This window comes from Larimichthys crocea, chromosome XVII, assembly GCF_000972845.2.
Source record: "Larimichthys crocea isolate SSNF chromosome XVII, L_crocea_2.0, whole genome shotgun sequence".
Taxonomy (NCBI): Eukaryota; Metazoa; Chordata; class Actinopteri; family Sciaenidae; genus Larimichthys; species Larimichthys crocea.
Window position 1 is genome coordinate 21,776,183 of NC_040027.1, and position 22,948 is coordinate 21,799,130.

Genomic DNA, 22,948 nt, shown 5'->3' on the forward strand with positions numbered 1-22,948 from the left:
CCTTTGTACTGAAGTATTCAAAAGTACTGACTTTCGAGTCTATTTATATGGAATTGTGTTTCTGAATGAATTCTGATCTAAATAATAAATTTACACAAGTGTGATTTAAAAATTGAAATCCATAATCCTCACATACTCTTTATCCAGCCATGGAGCACTTTGCTGCAAATACTGTGACAGTAAACATTTAAAGCCATGAGTTCTACTCATAATGCCATAGAGAAAGGACCATTACTGTTTAGAGAAAGAATTTTGAATCTTGGTGTATTCTCTAATAAATTTCAGTTTTAAGTGATTAATGTTGATCCATTATCCTCAGATGATGTTGATATTGGAACTCTTGAGTTAGATTAAAGATACAGTTTTATCAGTATGTGTATATTCATTCATCTTTAATGGGGGAAAAAAACAGGACAAAATTCAAAGCTATCTCTCATTTCTGTTAATTTCTAATTATAAACATTGAACACGTCATGCACTTTTCAACAACAATAATTTTACAGTATATTGAAATACAAAGGGAAGGTTAAGCGATCACCAAAACATGATGCAGGCTATGAAAATAAAACAGCAAGCTATGAAGCAGGCAGCAGCTTTAACAATCTGGACCTAGGGTCCTGTCTGTGCAGCACAAAGTCAGCCATAAGGGGCAAATGCTGATGCAATGCAATTTTTGTTGAGATTATTTGCACTTGCACTGTTAGGTCATTTGCAAGCTCTTTTCAAAGCCGCTGGGGTTGTTTGCGGTCTAGTAATGTGGCTTTCTTTTTGTGTGCTTTTGAAAGAACATTGTTGAGCACCTTGCATTAAGGTGGAGATGCAGGTTTACAATGTTCATAGCGTGAGATCAATGCAGAGAAAGCCTTCTGAACTTTACCATCATTGATGCATATTGCACCTCCACCTCTTCTCATCTGACTCACTTCCCTGTTCGTATCAGCTATGCAGGTCCAAACACCACCAGGTGTCACACACCACTTTGAGTGATCTACAGTATCCCTGAAGAACTTTCCATTCAGATTTATTGTCTTCACATTGTACACATGATGAGGGATACTGGTGCTGCAGTTAGAAGGCAGACGGTGTCGCATCCTTCCCCAGCTCTTAACATACAGATTCCGCTTCAAATACTTCACAATAAGGCCAGAGTAGAGATCTACAACAGAATGTGGAACAAAACAAAACATGATCAGTAATTTGTTAACATAAACTACTCTTCATAACTTTATATCACCCTGAAAAGCATATGCTTGAACGGCTGTCACTAATCTAAATTAAAAACAAAAAACAAACTCACCATCCCCAAAACGTGTGTATTTTGCAAAGCTGAAGAAATGACTTCCTTTCACTGAAGTCAGCTTTCTCACAAAAGACCATGGTTTCAGCTTTGGGTAGCATTTTTGCTGTGCAACACATCGCAGCTCTTCATGAAAGGTTGTCGGGATGGCAGAGTCATATGAATAAGGGTGGATATACTTAAGATGCAATCCTGTGAATACAAATGACATTTTTGTGTTTTTATTTCTTTTGGAAAATAACTTTCATAAATACAGCTAAACAATATTAACATACCTATTTTTTTGAATTCACTATAGGGGTAAGTCACACAGATAAATGTCTGAGCATTTGGGTTTCCACTGGTTGGCCAGAAGTCTCTGTTGCGATATGTTGGAAATTTTGGTGTACTGTGTGAGAGCCAAACTCCAGTTTGTTCATCCAACATCACGACTCCTTTAGAAAAACAGTAACACAGAAACAGAAAACAATATTAACAGAACTTTGTTACTGTGTAATGATTTTGGCTAGGAATGCAATGATGCACCCACCTTTACTGTGACCATACGATGCAGAGGGCATACCATTGGGAGGTTGGTCATTATAGAGCATGTATCCAAAGTTGACACTCTGCAACAAAACAACAGAAAACTCCAAATCAGTGTCCTGAATTAAACGCTGTGCTGTACAAGAGATCCTTCAATACGTCACCTTATTGTCGTAGAAATCAAGAAGAGGTTTCAGGGTGTTTGCCAGAGTGCCAGATCTACTGTTGATTTTCTCTCTGCTGAGTTCCCATCCTCTGGTGCTCTTGTCCATGTACATATATGACAAGCCAGCAGGCAACTTGTATAACATATACCTAATGATGAAGAGTAAAAATAGTTAATGGAGAAACAAACTACATACTATATATTCAATTATATATTCAGCTGAGAGCGACCAAAGTAGTAAACTACCACTAACCAGTCCACTGCTCTTCCATTGTCATTCCTACATTTCACATCTGAATCACAGCCTTGAAAAAGGATCCCAACAATGAGGAGCAAGCTCATTATTATTCTCTGAAACAATCAAAACATAAACACATATAGTTATTTCAATATATTTCTAATGATAAGAGAAGGTCACAATATCAAACATGTGCAGTATATTTATTTTTAAAAGTTGATGGTCTTAATGATAATATAACTGGATATCAGTTGAACATTATGATGGACTGACAGGGCCTCTCAGGCTGATGGGTCATCATGGTGGCGTGAACAGGAAGGTGTGAGATCATAGGGTGAGGACTGTTCTACATTTTTAAACCACTTCCTGGGCCTTCAACACTACTTCACTGTGTAATGTACAAGAACTGTACAGCACTCTAAATGAAATTGTTACTGTAACAATAATTTTTCTTTAGCAGAGACACTCAAACATTACGCTAGATACAACCTGAACTCTTTGGTGGTATGGAAACAAAACAATACCCCAGATTACACCCTCAAGAAGTAAAATAAATACACAATACAAGACAAAAAAAATAAACTCATCATAATACTGCATACATTCAAATTGAGTTTTCGGAAGGATCGACACAGTCTAAATGTTGCTAATTGAATTTAAATTATAATAATAATAAAAAAAATCGAGTAGAAATATGTTCCACTGTGGTATGACACTTGGAAAATGTCAAATTAAATTATTCATATTTACACTGACCATAATATTGACTTGTTTATAACTATCTAGTTTTGCTCAAACAACGAGAATAATACATTTCTGCCCACACATAATAATAAAAAACAATACAAATCTAGAATTTGCTTTTAATCTATTATTATTTTAGAAGAATCTTTTAACCTCTAAACTTTTTACTTACACATTTTGCCATCTCCATTTCTCTGTTCTCACTGCGGGATCTTCACACTGAAATGTTCATCCCTTTTTGCAAGAAGTTGCTTTTGTTCATCACAGTGAATAAACCAACGCCCCCTCCACAGCTCATCTGCTTCCTTGTTACACGCTCAAAACGTCTTTCTACTTCAAATGCTTTGCTGATTGTGTTTACAACTCCAAAATATTGACTTGCTTGCTAAAAAAACGTTGGGTGTTGGACAGCTTTGACTTCATTTTGTTGCACAGTAAAACCCAGTTTAAAAGCACATGATATATTTTAGTTATTGTAGTTAGTTATTAGTAGTTATTGCCCTGTATTCTTCTTGTAGTATGCTTGTATCAAACCTACAGCTTTAATAGAAATTCTTTATGGAAACATCATGACACAATCTGAATTACTGCTCACATCTCTTTGTCTCTGCTGGTCGAACCAAAGTAGCACATGGCACCCATAAAGTGCATAAAGGTTGGAGAACATGATAGAACAAAGCAAGCATTTTTTGTGCTAATATTCATGATAGCAGTGTTTGTTGTCGAAAAGGTGCTGATTGCCTTCATGGGCACATTGAAGGAACCAGGAAACTTTTCATTTGCACTATTTAGATGTGCACCGGGAATACCTAGGGAAGTGGGTATACACAAACATCCCCGTCACTTTTTTTAAGCAGCCCGTCCAGCAATGCCCTGTGTGATAAACAGTAAGGTGTGAGACTACTGTTGCAAAGCTCATGTACAAATAGGCCTGCAGCCTTCAGTATTTTATATGTCACATAACTTCTGCTTCTTGACTTCAGGCAGTAAGGTTCATTATAAAATCAATATTAGCCACAGAATAGGTACAGATTTTGTAATGTTACAGTGTAACTGGATATCAGTTGTGCTGATAAATGAAAACGAATTTTGAAAATAAACAGCATTAGAAAGCATTAGTGATATATTAAAATCCCTCTCTGAATGATGCGGCATGATAGTGCTGGGTGTGATGTCAGTGGGTAAGAACAGTGTTACATTTTTAAGCCACTTCCTGTGCCCTCAACACTTAATAGTGCTACCACTACCAGCGTTTTAGTAAAACTGCTTCTCCAAAGAAATATGCATGTAAAAAACTGACCCACAGACAAATCAGACAACTGCATAATTATGAATTTTGAACACAGCATTCTTTGTTCCTTACTAAATCCACTCATGAAAAATCAGATGTCATGTCTTCACTATTCTAGCATTGGCTGAATGATGCACAGCAGCAGGGATTTAGACGCAGGTATACTTAATGTTGACTGAAAAATAAGTGGGTATACCCTGCACTACACCAACACATATATGTTACATGTTCTTAAAGAGTATGCAGAGCCAGATGGCTCAGAGAATTGGAAGATCTTGGAGTTTAGAGGTGCAAAGCAACACATTTTTACTCAGGGTCCAAACAGTTTAATCCATGCCTGGTTGACAATTGCCCATTAACAGAAAATCACCTGCAGCAACATAAAATTTGTTTTCCAATATTGATATAATAATTAATTTGAATTTTCTGGATTAATAGTCGAGTGAGTCAAGTTTAAATTTTTCATGATTGTGCACCTAAAACAGGAAGCTCATTAAGTTGTTTATAAGTGCGGTACTCCATTATACTGTATAAAAACTGTATAAAACTCTGCATACAACAGTTACTCTGTAATAAAAATGTATTTTCCAAGAAATGTTATGAATTTCACACTTTCTGTCTCTACAGAGACACTAAGACATTTAATACCTGATCCTGGGGGTCTGTCTTGAAGAAGTCCTCATGTCCAAATCTAGTTTTGATTTGAATTTTTTTTTATTTTGTGCATAAATGTGGCGTATTGCTAAATTAATGTGTTAATGCAAACCTAGTAACCCAACACTGATAAACTGTACACACTGCAAAAAGAAATTTGGAGAGTCCCCCAAACAGTTTAGGCTGTCCATGGCTAACAGAGGGCTAATCATCAAAACAAAAACAAACACCTGCAGCCACATTGAATTTGTATTTTAATATTGATTTAAACATGAATTTGAGTCTATTTCATCTCAAGTATTAATAGTCTGATTGTATAAAAGTTCATTCTTAAAAAAAAACATGATTTTGAAAAAATAAAAACATTGCAGTTTTTCATTGATTAAAATACATACACATGTAGAGCACCAAAGACAGGGCTTAACATACACCAAAACGTGTCTTTTGGTTTTTGGTAAGCAGCTACACTTTTCTTCACATTTTAATACAGAGTTATGTCTTTAAAGCTCTCTCTGTTGAGCATCAGACGGTGGACGTTCACGCTTACATGGTCTATGGCTTGAGATCAGTGCAAAGAAAGCCTTCCCAACTTTAACATCTTTGATGCATATTGCACCTCCACCTCTTTTCATCTGACTCACTTCCCTGTTCGTATCAGCTATGCAGGTCAAACCACCACCAGGTGTCACACACCACTTTGAGTGATCTACAGTATCACTGAAGGACTTTCCATTCAGCTTTAATTCATTCACATTGTACACATGGTGAGGGATACTGGTGCTGCAGTTAGAAGGCAGAGGGTCACGCATCTTTCCCCAACTCTTAACATACAGATCGTCCTTCGAATACTTTACAATTAGGCCAGAGTAAAGATCTACAACAGATGGGGGACAAAACAAAACAAAGGGAATTGGGTACAACATTTTAGAAACACATGTCATACACACATATTTAGAATAAAACAAATGGCAGAGTGCATTTTGTTGTTTTCAAGAACACAGACAGGCTGCAAGGAGAATTAACATGTCAACGTGTTGCTGTTTGCTCTGTTACATGAAATTTTAACACTTCATTTGAATCCTTAAATGTAGTTTCTTATTGCAAATACTCACCGTCCCCAAAACGTGTGTATTTTGCAAAGCTGGAGAAAGGACGGCCTCTCACTGAACTCAGATTCATCACACTAAACCAGGGTTTCGCCTTTGGGTAGCAGTCTCGCTGTGCAACACATCGTAGCTCTTCATAAAAGGTTGTCGGGAGGTCAGAGTCATATGAATAAGCGTGGATGTACTTAAGCTGCAATCCTGTGAATTTAGATTAAAACATGTAATTACATTATTGTCTTTTCTGGAAAATTAAAATTGAAAAATACAGATAAAACAAGATGGCATTATAATTCGGAATAACCTACCAATTTTTTTGAATTCACTATAGGGGTAAGTCACACACATAAATGTCTGAGCATTTGGGTTTCCATTGGTTGGCCAGAAGTCTCTGTTGCGATATGTTGGAAATTTTGGTGTAGTGTGTGAGAGCCAAACTCCAGTTCCTTTGTCCAACATCACGACTCCTGTAGAAAGTAAAACAGAAACAGGAAACAACATTAAGAGAACTGTGTTACTGTGTGAGGTTTATGGCTTTGGATGCAATGAAATGGCGCTGCACCCACCTTTACTGTGACCAAATGATGCAGGGGCAACATACGGTTTTGGGGGCTGATCGTTGTACAGCATGTATCCAAAGCCATCAGTCTGCAAAAGAAACCCAGAACAAAAACAAAAGGAAACTTCAGTGTCCTGAATTAAATACTTTTCAAGAGATCCTTCAATACGTCACCTTTCTGTCGTAGAAATCAAGAAGAGGTTTCAGGGTGTTTGCCAGAGTGCCAGATCTACTGTTGATTTTCTCTCTGCTGAGTTCCCATCCTCTGGTGCTCTCGTCCATGTACATATATGACAAGCCATCATCCTCCATTTTAGGCAACTTGTATAAAATATACCTATTAATAAAGAGATAAATATATGCTGTCAAGTTTTTAGATGACACTATGAATAGCTGAAAATCAAATTGCCACATGACAAAATTTCCACCAACCAGTCCACCTCTGTTCCGTCGTCATTTCTGCATTTCACATCTGAATCACAGCCTTGAAAAAGAATCCCAACCACGATGAGCAACCTCATTATCCTCTGAAACAATCAAATCATGATATAATTACAAGGCAGTCCTGTACTACACAAACATCCAGTGTGGGGTTTAATTTTGAGGTAGATCAATACAACATGTAATTATAAAAAAACGTCGCATAAGGATGTACATCTTTCTTTTCAAAGATTACATTTCCTTGTTTTGATCATTGACGTAAAGATCGCTGTCTCACATTTCTCCAAAACCTCAAAGTTGTTAAACTGGGTTGAGATCAGGTGACCAGGAAGGCCATAACATATGATTTGCATTATTTCCCCACCTGTCAAACCATCAACCCTTCCGTGGATACATCTTCATTCATCGTGTTTCTCCACTTTATTATATTTATAATAAATACACACAATGTTATTTTTAAATGTAAAAATGTAACTATAGCACCACCATCAGGGCTTATGATATATAATAACAACTCATTTCAAAGCTCTTCTTAGAATTTCATCTATGGCTGCGTTTCTATACAGCAACTTCCTTCCTTATTTTTTCTACAAGATTAAATCACTCAGTTGCACGACACAGTTTCACAGTATTGACAAGTGTTAAACAAACTTTTTATTCCACTGCACTTATCTCTTTGCCCTAGTCCTTAGTTTGACAGCTAAAACATATGAAGCTCATCGTATGTTTCATATCTTCATATGAAGATTTTTAGCAGAATTTTTTAAATATGTAAAGATTTTACTTACATATCCAGCCATCGTCATTTCTCTTCACAGTCAACTGTACATCTGTTTTGTAAAAAATGAAACTAACACGTTTTGTCAGCCCTCATACCTCATTTACTTCCTTGTTTCTCACTTGGACACTTTGTTGTTAATGATTCATTGATTGATTCATGCTTGCCACCAGGGCTTTGAGCTTCCACATATAAGTGAGGGACAGTGAAAAACCTAATTTGCCCTTTGTGCACAGTAGGAACCAGTTTGACTGGCTGTGTTCATGAATATAGACAATAATAAGACACCCCCTAAACTAACTTGTAGTATGGCTTGAGCATAGTTTTTGAATGAAGATCTACATACATAAATAATTCACTAAGGACATATTTTTAAAATTAAGCATCGAATTCATACATTTTGAGTAATATAGAAACTGTTGTGAATATTTCTCAGAAAGACGAATAGAGTAGTCATTACAAAAGTAAAATGTGGTTTCACTTTGACACAAGCTGAATTACTGCACCCATCTGGACCTTCCAGTGTATTACAGATAACATTAATAACAGATAAAAGCTTACTTGATCATTGAAATTACATTAATGAACTTCCACGATATGAAGGCAACCAACAGAACAAATCAAAGTACAGTCAGTATCAGTGCAGTGCTGTTGGTTTCGTTGGCTTGAAGAACCTGTTTGCTCTCTTTGTCTATGCTGTTTGCACCGGTTTGACACACTGTGATGCTTATGGAGATTACATCTTAGAGAAGAACACAACACAACACCGCCATTATTTTAGATGATAATAGTCTGATAATAGTTGCATGTTGTTGGATGGTGCTGGTTACCCTTTTCAACTGCATAAAACTCTCTGACTTTGATGCTACCATGGGTCAGGTGGACATACCCTTCATGTACTGTGTGAAACAGTTAGAGACTGATGAGACAAAGAACCACCAGTACTGCCTCACAGTGAGACATGCAACAGCACAGAGAGGAACAGTAAGTGGTAGAAAGTGGTAACAGCGATGCTGAAACAAGAACCAGTATCTGTACAGGATAAAAACTGAAATGTGTAAGTAAGGTATGGCAAGTAATCAAATTTATATCATAACTTCTGACCTTCAGTGAAATAAATGCATTCAAACTAAATAAAAGCTCATTTACTTCCTAATTTAGACAGGTACAGGCATGATGATCTGATTTGATCCATAGAACATCAACAAGTACTGTCACGAAGAGCATCGAGGACAGGGTAGTCACTCAGTCATGACATGACACTACTAACGTCAACATTAACAACATTGAACATTTGTAATATATAATATTTAAACTGAAAGTCATTGTGTCTCAAGTTGAGGTAAGTAGGAAGTCATCAAAACAGTGACTCGAGTCGTTGAGTCCAATTCTCAAAGACTCAATAGCACATCTCCAACTGAAAACATGAAATAATCTTAACCCCATGCAGAATTTGTGTTTGTAGAATTAAATGAGAATTGAGGATGAAATTATAGTCTGAGTGTAAAAAGCAGTTTTGGTATGTTCATTTTCGATTAATCCACACTTCACTTACAGTATGTCTCCCAGTCAGACCACTAGGTGACACTGTTTAATACATAGACATTCCTCATCTGCATCTTCCTGACAAGCTCACAACTACTTGGACATTATGATGATGGTGACGATGATAATGGAGTCACAGTCTCCACTTGTGTAAAATATAACAAAATAATCAATACATACAGTCATGGATGTTGTTTTTTATTTATTCAGGACAGTTTGAAAGCTTCATTGAGCAAACTGCTTCCTTTTTCAGAGTCTGCACTTTCCCCACTTAGATTCATCCCAGTTTTTTAGGCCACCACCACCAGTGATCTTTTAAAATTTGAATATATTCAGAGTTAGAAACATTTAATGCAGTTCCACAAAAAACATAAATAGTAAAAAAGAATTTAATTTTTACATAAATGTGTCACTGATGACCATGAAACACTTCATGATTAGTTTATTAATTAAACATGTAGTCACACCGTTTTCTCTTGTTCAACAACCAATGTACCAGTCCACCACCTGTCTGAACGCCTTGTAAATCAAGGGGTTGAAGGAGCAGACAAGCCCCCCACCACGCCACATTTGGGCCCTCTCCCTGTTCAGATCCCCCAGGCAGGTCACCTGCTCCTCATAGACCCTCGACACGCACCACTTTGAATGGTCGTGGCGGGAAAGGAACAGGATTGATCCAGGAAGCTGAATCCTCTTGATGTTCATTGTGTGTTTTGGCAGGGAGCAGTTGGAGGGCAGCTCGTGACCTTGTGTTTGCCAGGTCTCCACCAGTAGGTCAGCACCCAGAGCCTGAGCCACCCAGCCTGTGTAGATGTCTGAATGAATGCCAGTGAAGGGTTAGTTCAGCTGCATTACGATACAAAATATGACATAAAAAAGCACATATGAAATATAGGTAAGCTCACTTGGAGGTTCACTTGCAGTGTAAATTTAAATAATGTTCCAACAATTTGATGTTGTTTATGTTTTTCTATTTCTTTTACAAAAGATAATTTGCATTTGCTGAATCTTTAAGGTGTAGATCTATCAGACTTTAAACATTTAAATACAAAGTTCCATGTGCGACCTATAGTCATGATGGGATTAATGTTTCTAATGTTTTACAACACAAATATAACCTTCTTGCTCAGGGCTCATAATCCAGTTAGTTTAGAGCAGTGAGCGAGCAAGTGTTTAGAAAATAAATGCAAGGGGTCAGAAGATGATTAAAGTGAAAGAGAAAATGCTTTTCTCGGAAAATTGTAAAAATCTAGAAAGTAAATGTTTTTAGAGGGGCCTAACAAAAAAGTAAAATTTGGACTGAAAATTAATATCACAGTTGTCAACACTAAGAACATTAAATGGGGGCGAGGGTCAAGTCAGAGATTGCCTTATTGTAGCCAAAGACATTGAGAGCAGAAAGTATTTCTGAAGGCCTTGGGTGGGGTGTGTTCATACACTTCACTGTCCTGAGATGATAGTGTGTGTGCACCTGATAATGAGCGTCAAACGAAACGGTTGCAGATAGACGTTTTGTCAAAGGCTTACAACTTACAACAAGTTTTACAGTGAGTGTGCTGTTGTGTAACTCCAACGTCTGCCAAAAAACTAAAAAGTGCATATATATCTTTTGTACAGCAGCAAAGGAGCGACTAAATGTCTAAAATCTTACCATCCACAAAGCGTTCAGATTTGACAAAATTGACAAACTTCTCCCCTTCCATTGAGAAAAGCTGCTCCACTGCCTTATCTGAGGCCAACGGTGGTTTTGCACCCTTACATAACTGAGCCAACTGCGGCATGTCAGCCAAGAATGCAGCAGGCACAGAGCAGTTATAGAAACGTGGGTAAAGATACGCCATCTGTTTTGCTGAAGTGAGAGGAGAGTACATCACAAAAAAGAGAGAAATGTTAGGGACGTTAGGAAACTATAGGATGCTACTGTATAAAGATAAATAGTATTCTAAAAAAATAGAAAGAAATATTGTTTTGCTGTATATATTGGATATATCTAACCATGTCTACTGACGTATGGATGTTCAAAACTGTACAATACACTATTCTCTTTCCATATTAAATGATTAATGTCTTTGTTTGGTTATATAAATATTTAACTATTCCAAAACTTTCCTTTCCAATACCGGTAACTCGGATGGTCTTACATAAGGCCAGATCATTGTGTAAATGTTTTCTTGTTTTCAGCAAATAGAGAATTTTGTAAGTTGAAATCTGGGACGTGGAGTAAGTCAGGCCTTGTTGCCTCATGAGCGTTCACTCACCTATTAGGAGGAACTGTTCATACTGGTAGGTCACACAGAGAGCAGTTTGGCCGTTGACTTTGCCAGAGGAGGGGTAAAGGTAACCTTTCTCAGGGAACGAGGGGAAATGGGGAATACTGTGCGACAGCCAGAAACCTTGACAGCGGTTAAAGAGCAGTACCCCTGCAGGATGTACACAATCAACACTCAATGCATGCAGAGCACATATACACATGCATATATACGTGTAAACCAGAATGCATGTTTGCAAACATCTGTCATGACAGGGCGATCATTAATATAGAATCAACAGCAGTTATCAGATGGATGCTCTTTGCCCGTCTCCTCTCCCTGACACAAAAACAGTATTGATCTGTTCTTTTTTGCAGAATCATAGCACCGCAAATAATGAAAAGCAGTCTGGAAATACATTTGTCATTAATTATCATAGACACAATAATGTACACAGGTCTTTAAATGCATCACATTACAAGGTACAGTTTTTATATCTGCATTATGGGTGAACAAACTTACCAGATCCCAAAACCCAGACCTTTAAAAAGAGTCTGAATTCTTACACACCAACACATAGGAAAATTATTTCACACATATGATACTTTATATTATGTGATATTGCAGAGTAATAGTAGTAGTAGTAGTAGTAGTAGTAGTAGTAGTAGTAGTAGTAGTAGTAGTAGTACATTCAGGAGTTTTATCAGGCTTTTTATTAAGCCATGATCAAAATTCATCATTGAAATCAAAGCAAATCCAGAAATTTTGTAAAAAGATTATTTTCATAATCTACTGTACCTTTAGTGTGTCCATATCCTTTGAGGTATTTCAGGATCGGCGGTGCATCATTGTAGAGTGCATAGACTGAACTGTTAGACTAAAGGAAATACTTGTTTCATAATACAGTATATGAAGAAAAACACTTTTGTTAGATGTTATTTTAACACATGTTGATTTGTTAAAGGAATAGTTCAACGTTTTGGGATATACGCTTGTTTACTTTCTCAGCAAGTGTTAGATGACAGCCTGCAGACTGTTAGTTTAGTGGACACAGTTATAAGTCAAGAACACATAATCCCCCAAAACTACACAATGCAATTTTTTATACTGTGGTTTTTGTTAAGTTAAAAAAAGATGTAAAATGTGAATTAGTGAGCTTCAGAGATGCTCTTAGTCCTAGGTGAAGATTGTTAATGACCAACTTTAGCTCAGTTCCCCATAGGAAACAGGAAAAAATTCTATTCAGCAAATGAAAGTCTGATTCAAACCGCAAGGGTCTCTATCTTTCTACGCGGAGTGTATAAAACCCACTCGAAGAGCAGGGACATAATCTTACCTTGTAGGCCTCTCCCATGTAGAGCTGGTTCAGTGTATTACCTATAGCTCCTTGACTGGTGTTAACCATGAATTTACTCATCTGCCAACTCCCTACTGAGGAGTCGAGGTACATGTAGTCTACCCCACTGCCAACCTCACCAATCTTATCCCTGGGCAGTTTGTAGATGATAAACCTGCGGCAGAAGGAGAGAGAAATATCATTTAATTGATTTTATATTGATTTGTATTTAAACGTGGCACAAACAATGTACAGTTTATCTGCTAAGCACCCAAATTCAAGGCCTATACTGTGTTGTCCCATTAAAACTTCTTATTCTTATCATTTGGCAGTTCATCATAACAACTCACCAATCAACAGGCTCACCAGCTTCATTTCTACAGGAAATGTCAGTACCACACACTGTGCAACACCAAAACGTGATAAAAATCCATAAGCATAAACAGAAGCATGTGGCCATACTGAACGACTCCTCTGTGTGAAGTGAAAGAAAAGTAAAAAAAAGGGAATTTCAAATTTTTTTTTTTTTTTGTGGTTGTGTATGCATGATTGAGTAACTTTGAAACTGAATACAGGGCAGCTGTCAGTCGATGCAAAACAGGAAGTCATGAGATGTGGTCACATGACAGGTGAATACTGAAGGAACTGTGAGTTCATGGGGTGTGATATTAAAGTAATCTCAGAGTTTTGTTTTTTTTATCCTGTCAAAGTCCTTTCTGTCTCAGTACTGTTTTTCATATTGCACCTGCTTCTCAGCATAACTATAGTCATCTTTTATTAGCGATGGGGCTAAACCATCTGGTGAAAAGACTATTTCATCCTTCATCAAACACATTCTGATCTAACTTTGACTATTTTTGGTCAGTGGCATTGACAAAGGCTGATTGATTGTGTAGGAGCCATTTGTGTGTATGTTTTGTTTTTACAACTGGGGTGAGTTTGGGTTTGTGTCACTGGTTGTAGATGGGCACCAGGTGTGTATGTATAGATCATTTTAGGTTAGTTTTGGGTAGTAGGTGAAGGAATCACATGATTTTTACCATTAAGCCATCATTTAATTACTGCTTATCCACGTTTATTCACCGTTAACCACAAGACTATCAAATATCACCATATACCGCCAATTCCTAAATGTAAGTAACGGTATTCACCTTTCAATAAACGGCAACAAAGGAACCCTAAGCCACATCTCATTCTTGTTTGAGGTGTCAAGAAATCCGCCTCTCACCTACACAGTGACTGAAGTGGACAGTCTCTGCAGATCGATTGAGAAACAGATTTTAGAGGTTAAGATTTAATTTAATAAATCACACTGTGTAGTTACCCTTCTAATCTGTAGTTCCACATTATGTCAAAATAAGAAAAGCACCAGGGAATAGCAAAACATGTTAATTATTGACAGAGAACACATTGCAAGAAATTAAACATTAAAAACATGTCATGATGAGATCATTTATTCAAGGTTTTAAGGATGAAAAAACTGAACCTTGAACAAAATCCGTCCCTAGAGATGTATGACTTGTTACAAGGGATCACTTCCTCTAAACTCGTCCTTTTACTTGGCTGTATGTCTAAAAAAACATTTTAAACACATTTTAACACAAATTTTGCCTGTTTTTTTACATCTGTCATCACATCTAACATTAATCAACCTGTACTGAGTTCATATGAGACACATCATTTAGTTTTCGAGATTCATTTAATCCTGTTTTCTGACTACAGTCACTCTTTCGTCACAAGGTGCTGCAGTGCAGTAATGCCTGAAGTCCATGGTGACGGCTCAAAAACGACAGCCACCAAGTCATGTTTAAAATTGTCAACAGACTGTGATGAAGCAACAGCCTTCAGTGCAGCTGACCATTAGCCTTGGACTGTGTACCCCCTCATTTTGGATAGTTGAGAAGTTAGAGCATTATTTAATATTTTAATTATATATATATATTAATATATTATAAAATATATAAAATAGCAAACTGAGTCTCTAAAAACTTACTGTGTTGTGCTCTTTTGCTGCTTCTGAGACTGGCTGGTCAAATCAAGAATCTGTTGCCCGAGTGCAAAATACGAGTGGTTGTGTTATCTCATCATGAGCCAGTACAACATCAAAACTATTAATGTTATATTTAAATAACAATAATATAATTTACAGTATTGATAAAGACAGACTGTCAAACAAGTGTAGAGGAAATAAGTTTACTTCCATTGTTTATACAACCTGGTGATCTAAAATTGTTCCTATGTGTGGATTATGGGTAAATTATTTTGAATAAGTTAAATATTATAAAAGCTTTATATATGGTGCCAGTGTGATGTCTTGTCTTGATACTGATTTCCTCACATGCACAATTTGGTGCCAAGTATTCATGTCTGTGCAGGATGTGCAGCTATTTAATGTTAAAAAGTAATCTGACTGAATATGAGAAAGTTCCACATGGTTTAATGCCAAAACAACAGGCTGCTCAGAATATAATATAACCCTCCAAGAAGGATCTGTATTGGACTATGGGTTAACTCTATAATCTTGTGTGCATCTAATAAGACAGTGTTAAACAGTGCATGTGTGTGCACTTTCAAATTTGGAAGTGCACACACACGGTACAGGTAAATCAACTTGAGCATAACTACCAATTACCTGACGCAAAGGAAGCACCACCCTCTCTACAAAATCTGGTTCTTTCTGCGGGAGACGGGACAGGGACTGAGGACAACAAGAGTAGGTGAAGGAAAGGAAGATACCATGGCAACTGCTTCAGATCAGGTAACCATTCATTATATATAAAACATATATATATATATAATATATATATATAATATATATATATATATATATATATTATAGAATATATATAAAACAGGACACCTTAAATGTACCAGTTTTTCTAAATTTTTTGGGGTGAATGACCACAGGGCCAACTATGGTCTGCCAAATAAACCAACGTCTATGACTCTTAAAAATATTTCACCATGATAAAACATGATTTTAATGATCTTCTTATGTCTCCTATTTTTCACTATGATATCATTCAAATTTCTTTTTTTGGTGCTCAAGCAACCAATTAGACAACAGTTAGTTAGATATTAAATAGACATTAGTGCACTAAAGAATCTGCAAAGTATAATAATTAGTTAATAGTAGGAGTTGTAAAGAATATTTGGAATGTACAAGATAGTATCCAAGAGATGTGTGCGCTAATGTAACAGTAGATTCAGGTGTGTAATCTTGGGTGGGATGGGGAAGATTCAGTAGAGGGAAGAAAAAAAAAAGAGAATGAAAAACTTCCACATATATATACACAAAAGCATGTCAGTAATCTGTTTCTTGTGTGTGCAGAATGTGGAGTTTGTGCGAACAGGCTACGGCAAGAACACAGTGAAGGTGTTGGTCATCAGGAGACAGGGGAGCCACCACTTCATCATTGAGCTGAAAGCCGACGTGCAGCTCACACTCAAAACACGCAAGGATTACCTGAAAGGAGACAACTCAGACATCATCCCGACCGACACCATGAAGAACACCGTCCATGCACTGGCCAAGCTCAAGGGGGTACAAACTATAGACCCTACACTACACCCCGAGTCCTCATTTTACTCATCACAACACTACTATCACTCAATTAACAACAATATCTGTCTATAAAATGTAACGAAGGGCAGGAGAGGTTCTAAATGAAACTAGTTGCAGCTATATAGAAGGCTGATGTGAAGAGAGATTGAACAGGACTCTTGCACTTAAAGGGATCTTCCTTTGTTAAATAAAGAATACTTTCTTTATTAGTTTATATGTCATAATACCAGCACAGTTAGTTTTTTTTTTTAATTCTCTGAGCTGAGAGTCTCCTAATATTTTACTTTGACACAAGTGACCCTTGTCACAAGCGGCAGGTCAAAAACACACTGATCAAATAAAATGGTAAAGGGTAAACAAACCCTGACTTTTGTTTTAGCTTGAACTTCCTCTATGTTTCCAATCATCTGTTAGATAACACTGGTTTTATCGACAGCCGGTCATTCCACTTTTTCTGTCATCAGGTTAAGAACATCGAGCAATTTTCCCTGGATATCTGTCATCATTTCCTGACCTCTTTCAACCATGTGCTGAGGGCCAAGGTTCACATGGAGGAGGCTCCATGGAGAAGGCTGGAGAAGGTAAAACATAGTTTTCAGTGATCCACATCCCCCACCACCAGGGAGACACCCTTTGTTCTACTAAGCGTATATTTGTAAGATGCTATTTCCATCATTGCATTAACACATTCTTTCAGTCCTTGTTTTCTTCCAGTGCCTTAAAATAACTTGACAGACTATTACTATACACAGAAGGAAATTATATTTGGTCAAGTTACGAGTCTTTAACTTCCAAGCAGAGAAGTTTGCTTAGTTTGCTAGGCAAGATTTTATTTGTGGCCCCATGCACGCAATAGACAAATCATTCAACATTAAATCTCTCTTTTATTGAGAATCATGTAAAGTTTCAGGGCGTTCCTGTAAACATACCAACTCGCTGTGCCAGGGGCGAGGTAGAGACGCTGTGCTGCTGCCAGAAGAAACGGAACAAAGCTGTTTTGTCAGACATATTGCGTGAGTCTCAAGTTATTGTGTGGCCCCCTACTAGCAGCTGTGGCCCTAAGCAACTGCATAATCTGCTTATGTCAGTGGCTGGCCCTGCATCCAAGTCCAAGTCCAAGTCCAAGTCCAGTCTCAAGTTAATATTCAGAAAAAACAAGATTTTCAGGGGCTTCTACGTGACTCTTTAACAATGGAGGAAGTTCACTGTCACTGATGCTCCTACAAGAAAATGGAATTCATTTCACTATACTGTATGCAACGTACATGTATATGCAACAACTATGTCCTTTATTCAACCTAGCTAATCCTTAAACAGCGACTTACATGGCTGCCATTTTCTTTCACAGAATGGGGTAGAGCATGCTCATGCATTTATCTTCAGCCCAGAAGTCTGTCGCTTCTGTGATGTTGAACAGAATCTCAATGGTAAGTACTTGCTTGTGAGAAGCGTTAAAAAAACTTTTGTTAGCTCATCTGATTCTGTAGAAACCACATGAAGTATGTGTGTAGACAAGTTTGAGCAGGATAAACCTCCTCTGGGGTGTGATCTGTTCAGCTCAGTATGTCTGGGACCAGGTCCATTAGTAATGAATGGGTCTGAAAATATAGATAAACCAGATTATAGGCTTGTGATGGACCTGATTTCATTTTTTTAAAAGGAGTGTGTCAAAATGTTTGCGATTACTTCATAGTCACTGACTATGTGCCCCACACAGGCATCCCTGTGGTTCACAGCGGGGTGCAGGACATGAAGGTGTTGAAAACCACCCAGTCTGGTTTTGAGGGTTTCCTCCGAGACCGCTTCACTACTCTGCAAGAAGCCAGGGACAGGTGTTTCTGCACCTCTGTCTACGCCAGGTGGCGCTACAACAAGATTCAAGATCTCGACTTTGATGCTGCATGGTAATTATCTGTATTCACTAAACATCTAACGTCTCATTTCATCTGCCAGAGAGAGTTGTGAACACAAAACAGAAGGACAAGTCTCCCATCTTTTCAAAATCCTAAAATTGAAATGATATATTTTTACCGTCCCTATAGGAAGCGTGTGAAGGAGACTATTATTGAGAAGTTTGCTGGGCCCTACGATCGTGGAGAGTACTCACCCTCTGTGCAGAAAACCCTTTATGAAACACAGGTTCTAGTCCTGGACCGAATTCTTGAGGTAAGTTTACATTTCAGATCAAAGCTAGTTGTCGCATTGATGCTCCCAACACATATTCATGACATAAACATACTTTTCAAAAGAGAAAATAAAGCTGAGAATGAAACCAGTTTTGTCTTGATAAATACTGGATGTCACTGTATGGTACAGATGAGAGAATGAATCCAATGAAACAATCTGAAGTTAAATAGAAGGCCGCATGCACAACAAGCTCATTCAGAAAACCCCCGGCTTCAAGTATTTTCTCTTCTAGGTGGATGAAATAGAGATTGTCATGCCCAACCAGCATTACTTCACCATAGACATGACAAAAATGGGCCTCACCAACAAAGATGAAGTAGGTTCTGTTATTACAACTAATCTAGTCCTGAAATTACTTGATTATTGATTATTGACATGTAATTTTACCCTCACAGGTTCTTCTTCCTCTGGACAACCCGTCAGGCAACATCACTGGGACAGTGCGCAGGAAACAGCAAGCCAGGCTGTGAAGAAAATGCTGCTGCTACAACCGACATATCAAAATAAATTTCTGAGAACAAGTGTGACCTTTTAAACATTTTTCATCAAAAATCATAATTACAATTCAAGATTTCTCAAATACGATAAGGTTTTTGAACATTTAATGTCAATATGTAAGTATAATAATAAAGAAAAGAAAAGCACTATAAATAAATGTATGAACTAATATTGTTCTTTGGTGAGAAAAGAGCACCATTTATTGCAAATCTTTGATTCAGATAGTCAAACTCCAGTGTTATGTTGGACATATACATTGGTCATACACACTTCAATACAGTTGTCTTTGCGACAATGCTGAAAGCACCACAGGTAGGAACAAAATAAGAATATATACACAAATATTTTCATATCAAGAGCCTCGAGCCTACGTAATGTGTGTGTGCAGGAACAAAGAGGCTTTCGGTTGGCTCGTTATGGTCTGGGGAAACAAAATGCTTCAATGTTACATGCTAAAGACAACTCATGGACTCAGCTGCGCAGTTTAGAGCATAAAAACTGATTTTAGGGCAAAATATGATGCAGCAGAATCCTTTTCTGCATGTATCAAAGAATTCAGGTAAGACAGAACATACAGTTTTCAACTATATATAATCTTATATACAAATAACTTTTTTTTTTTTTTTAAACCAACATAGGTTAAATCACTTTGCACACACACCAACACAAATGTATACACAAAAATCTTCCCCAAATTTTCCTTCTTTTAAATAAAACACACAAACAAAAAAAATAAAAAATACATATCTCAAGCAGCAGAAACAAGAATGGCTGAAAGGGTAAACAGCTGAGTGGACTCCCATGTGCAAACCCATTTTTGGGATCCACGTTTATAAAAACATACAGCATTCAAATCCTGTTAAGGTGCCACTGTGGCCAGAGGAGTCTGTGTTGTGGCAGCTAACCTGGGATCTCCTGACATGATGATTGTCACTGAGGTGGGTGTATCGATGGCCCGCGGTGCTACGAGGCATTAGTCTTCAGGTGTTGGGTTTGCAGCGGCTTCACGTGATACTCATAGATTTTCAGTGCAGGGCCGAGCTTTATCGACAGCCCCGTCAGGACGTCGTTACGCGTCATCAGAAGCAGGGACTTGCCGTCGATTTCCTGTCAGGTGGAGAGAGAAATATCAGACGGACATTGTAGTTTTTTGTCACGTGACATGAGCAATTTTGAGCAGGAAGAGCACTCCAACCTGATCCTGAAAAGCTGTGGCTTGCTCCTCGAACCCTGTTGCTTTGAAGTAATTGACGACATCGGCGACCCCCCAGTTGGCAGGGTCCGGCAGCTGACCGTTCTCCACTGGGCTGTGGGGTCACAGTGAGTCCATTTATCTACAGTAAACTCTAACAGCTGTTGAACACATTCATTCAATAAATAATGTCATAGACTAACTGGAGATGATACCTTTTGGTGTCAACAGAGCCATTTGCCTTGTCTTCCATGCCGGCTATAAAAAACAAAACAAAACAGAAAAACAATAATATTCATCAAATCAAAACAGGCATTACTGCCAAACAATGTTCTCAATATTCACCACAAAATTCAGCTTAAAACAATGTCTGTTTCAGGGAAGTGTTGAGATAATTACTTGATTAACCAGTTAGACCAGGGGTGGCCAACTTGTGGCTTGGAAGCCGCATGTGGCTCTTGGCCAATAAGAATGCAGCTCTACAACTTTCAACATTTTTTGTGTGTGTTCTCTCTCCTTTTAAATTATGGTTATGCTTGTGTGTATTGGGCTATTACTGCTTAAAAGAGCCACAAACATGGCACGGAACCAATTATCTTGGGGTGGGGAGTTGAAGGGAGGGGGAACAACCTGCACTGCACGCTCCTGTTCGCGTGCACAAGTTTTCTGACGTTTTCCCACGGCGAGCTGTGATTCATTCATAAAAATGGCTAAATGCAAAGCTAAGCACAGTTATGAAGACGAGCACAAGACAAGACTACTGACAATATGTCAGTGACTTTTGCATCCTACAAAGTGGCGTGGAACATTGCCCGTGCTAAAAAAAAAACAAACAAAAAAAAACATATGACAAAGGAAATTTTATTAAACTGACGTGATTGAAATATCAGTGAGTGAGTGAAATAACTGGCCTCTGGTCTTGGTAGGCCGGACTTGCAGTGTGATGTGAATGAGTGAATGAATGTGGATGAGTTGAAGCCCATTTTTGTCAATCTCCTGTTTCATAGTGAGGGTTGTGTGACATTTGTGACATGGTTAATTGTTAATATTTCATTCTCTGTGTGTGTGTGTGTATTCATATATGAGGGAGAGAGAGGGTGTGTGTGTGTGTGTGTGTGCACGCGTACGTATTGTGGTTTTTTGCAATACCGCAGTAAAAAATTTGGCTCTAAGTCCCTGGTCCCTGAGTTAGACAATCAAAAGAAAATAGCAGATAATCAATTTGACTGATTATCTGCTTTCGTTTCAACCAATTAGCACAGATGCCAAAGGTTTAAATTTCTGTGTGAAGTGAAGACTTTTCTCTGTGTCATTATAATTTGAATATCTCTGGGTTTAGTCAGACAAAACGTCATGATTTTATTTATTTTTTATATATATATGAATCAATAAATTCTATGTTTTATTCTACAAACAAAACATGCAGCATTACTCTTAAACTGCAACTAAAAATCACGTCATGAACATTAAACACACAGTATATGCTGAAGTCGCTTTCTGTTGCGCAGCTCTTTTCACTTATATATTTAAATTTGTATTTATTTGACATATTTAAAAACCTACTAATATAAGACAAACTTGTGTAATGATCCCACAGTGAGGAAATTCACTTATCATACAAAAAGGGCTGATAATGGATTAAGAAATATATAGAAAAAAAGTCAAGCTGAACCTGTTTCTATTTATTAATATTTCATTTTTTTGATTTGTGCATCACACCTGTTCTTCAGCCTGATGTGTGTGTGCAGCATGCTCATCTTGAACTGTAGTACTAGGTTACAAAACCATGAAGCAGCAGCTTCACCACCTTCATGCAGACACTATCACAGTCTGACTGCTTCGTCTTTTCACTCAGCTTTTAATGTTTAACCAGAGCTGGACGAGTCTCTTACGATCAGTAAGGTCGCAGTGAGTTTTCATCAGATGTCTTTTCTCGGGGAACTCAGTGGGTGGACAGCTCAAACACCATCATCGTTTCTCTTCACTGCAACAACAACAACAACAGCAGCATTTATTTATTTATTTATAACCGAAACACACACAGCCACAGAGCAAAGCTAACGCTAAGTGACTGAGGGAGAGCAGCTGTATATAAAAATAAAATAACGACAGATATAAAATGAAATTACTAATAATTACCATACAAATTAATTCAATTAAAAATAACAGCCCAGCACGGCACAATACAGACATAACGCTGCGCTGTTTTTAATCATATTTAATCGCTACCTCGTCGTATTTCGTATTACGCTAACATGGACAGTTAGCTGGGTTTGCTAATACAAAATTGAACAGTTACCTTATTTCAGATGACTCCTCGCTTGACAACAACACGTCCTCCAAGCTGTGACACGCACTTTAAATAACACAAATCTGTCCAGTCACTGAAATATTTCAAAAAATAATAAAAAACGGCGATAATCTTTTGATAAAATGAAGATTTAATCAAGTAAAGCCAACTAGCCCCCTCAGCACAGGTTTAGCTTCCTTCGCCCACATGACAGCAGAGAATCATGGGAAGTGTAGTTTTTTACGACAGCTGGTTTGTAGTTTAACCACAAGTACATCACCGCTGCTAGC

General features: G+C 37.7%; 5 protein-coding genes across 6 annotated transcripts; 1 reads left to right on the forward strand and 4 right to left on the reverse strand.

The window, feature by feature from the left end:
* Positions 1-380: 380 nt before the first annotated feature.
* LOC104931953 (deoxyribonuclease-2-beta-like) lies at positions 381-3,239 on the reverse strand. Its single transcript, XM_019258897.2, has 7 exons — positions 3,143-3,239; positions 2,242-2,339; positions 1,987-2,137; positions 1,827-1,905; positions 1,573-1,731; positions 1,298-1,489; positions 381-1,156 (listed from the first exon to the last, which is right to left on the reverse strand). The coding sequence occupies exons 1-7, from the start codon at positions 3,158-3,160 to the stop codon at positions 807-809; spliced, it is 1,047 nt and encodes a 348-aa protein (XP_019114442.2). The 5' UTR covers positions 3,161-3,239; the 3' UTR covers positions 381-806.
* A 1,739-nt stretch (positions 3,240-4,978) lies between these two features.
* Positions 4,979-7,980, reverse strand: LOC104931941 (deoxyribonuclease-2-alpha). 2 transcript variants are annotated; one of them, XM_027289849.1, is made up of 7 exons: positions 7,807-7,980; positions 7,018-7,104; positions 6,752-6,914; positions 6,585-6,666; positions 6,327-6,485; positions 6,028-6,219; positions 4,979-5,789 (listed from the first exon to the last, which is right to left on the reverse strand). In XM_027289849.1, the coding sequence occupies exons 2-7, from the start codon at positions 7,032-7,034 to the stop codon at positions 5,416-5,418; spliced, it is 987 nt and encodes a 328-aa protein (XP_027145650.1). In that variant the 5' UTR covers positions 7,035-7,104; positions 7,807-7,980; the 3' UTR covers positions 4,979-5,415. The 2 variants fall into 2 exon arrangements, with proteins under 2 accessions (XP_027145650.1, XP_010745369.3); XM_010747067.3 differs by having other exon boundaries at positions 7,010-7,104; positions 7,807-7,977.
* Positions 7,981-9,518: 1,538 nt separating this feature from the next.
* LOC104931942 (deoxyribonuclease-2-beta) lies at positions 9,519-13,415 on the reverse strand. Its single transcript, XM_010747068.3, has 6 exons — positions 13,277-13,415; positions 12,927-13,101; positions 12,389-12,467; positions 11,600-11,761; positions 10,993-11,190; positions 9,519-10,156 (listed from the first exon to the last, which is right to left on the reverse strand). Exons 1-6 carry the CDS (start codon positions 13,384-13,386, stop codon positions 9,822-9,824), a joined length of 1,059 nt encoding a protein of 352 aa, XP_010745370.3. The 5' UTR covers positions 13,387-13,415; the 3' UTR covers positions 9,519-9,821.
* A 2,198-nt stretch (positions 13,416-15,613) lies between these two features.
* On the forward strand, positions 15,614-19,333 carry uox (urate oxidase). Its single transcript, XM_010747069.3, has 8 exons — positions 15,614-15,684; positions 16,258-16,470; positions 16,956-17,072; positions 17,840-17,918; positions 18,209-18,395; positions 18,534-18,657; positions 18,911-18,994; positions 19,074-19,333. Exons 1-8 carry the CDS (start codon positions 15,664-15,666, stop codon positions 19,146-19,148), a joined length of 900 nt encoding a protein of 299 aa, XP_010745371.2. The 5' UTR covers positions 15,614-15,663; the 3' UTR covers positions 19,149-19,333.
* samd13 (sterile alpha motif domain containing 13) lies at positions 19,243-22,880 on the reverse strand. Its single transcript, XM_010747070.3, has 5 exons — positions 22,668-22,880; positions 22,261-22,352; positions 20,584-20,626; positions 20,372-20,483; positions 19,243-20,283 (listed from the first exon to the last, which is right to left on the reverse strand). Exons 2-5 carry the CDS (start codon positions 22,286-22,288, stop codon positions 20,140-20,142), a joined length of 327 nt encoding a protein of 108 aa, XP_010745372.1. The 5' UTR covers positions 22,289-22,352; positions 22,668-22,880; the 3' UTR covers positions 19,243-20,139.
* Between the last annotated feature and the right edge of the window lie 68 nt (positions 22,881-22,948).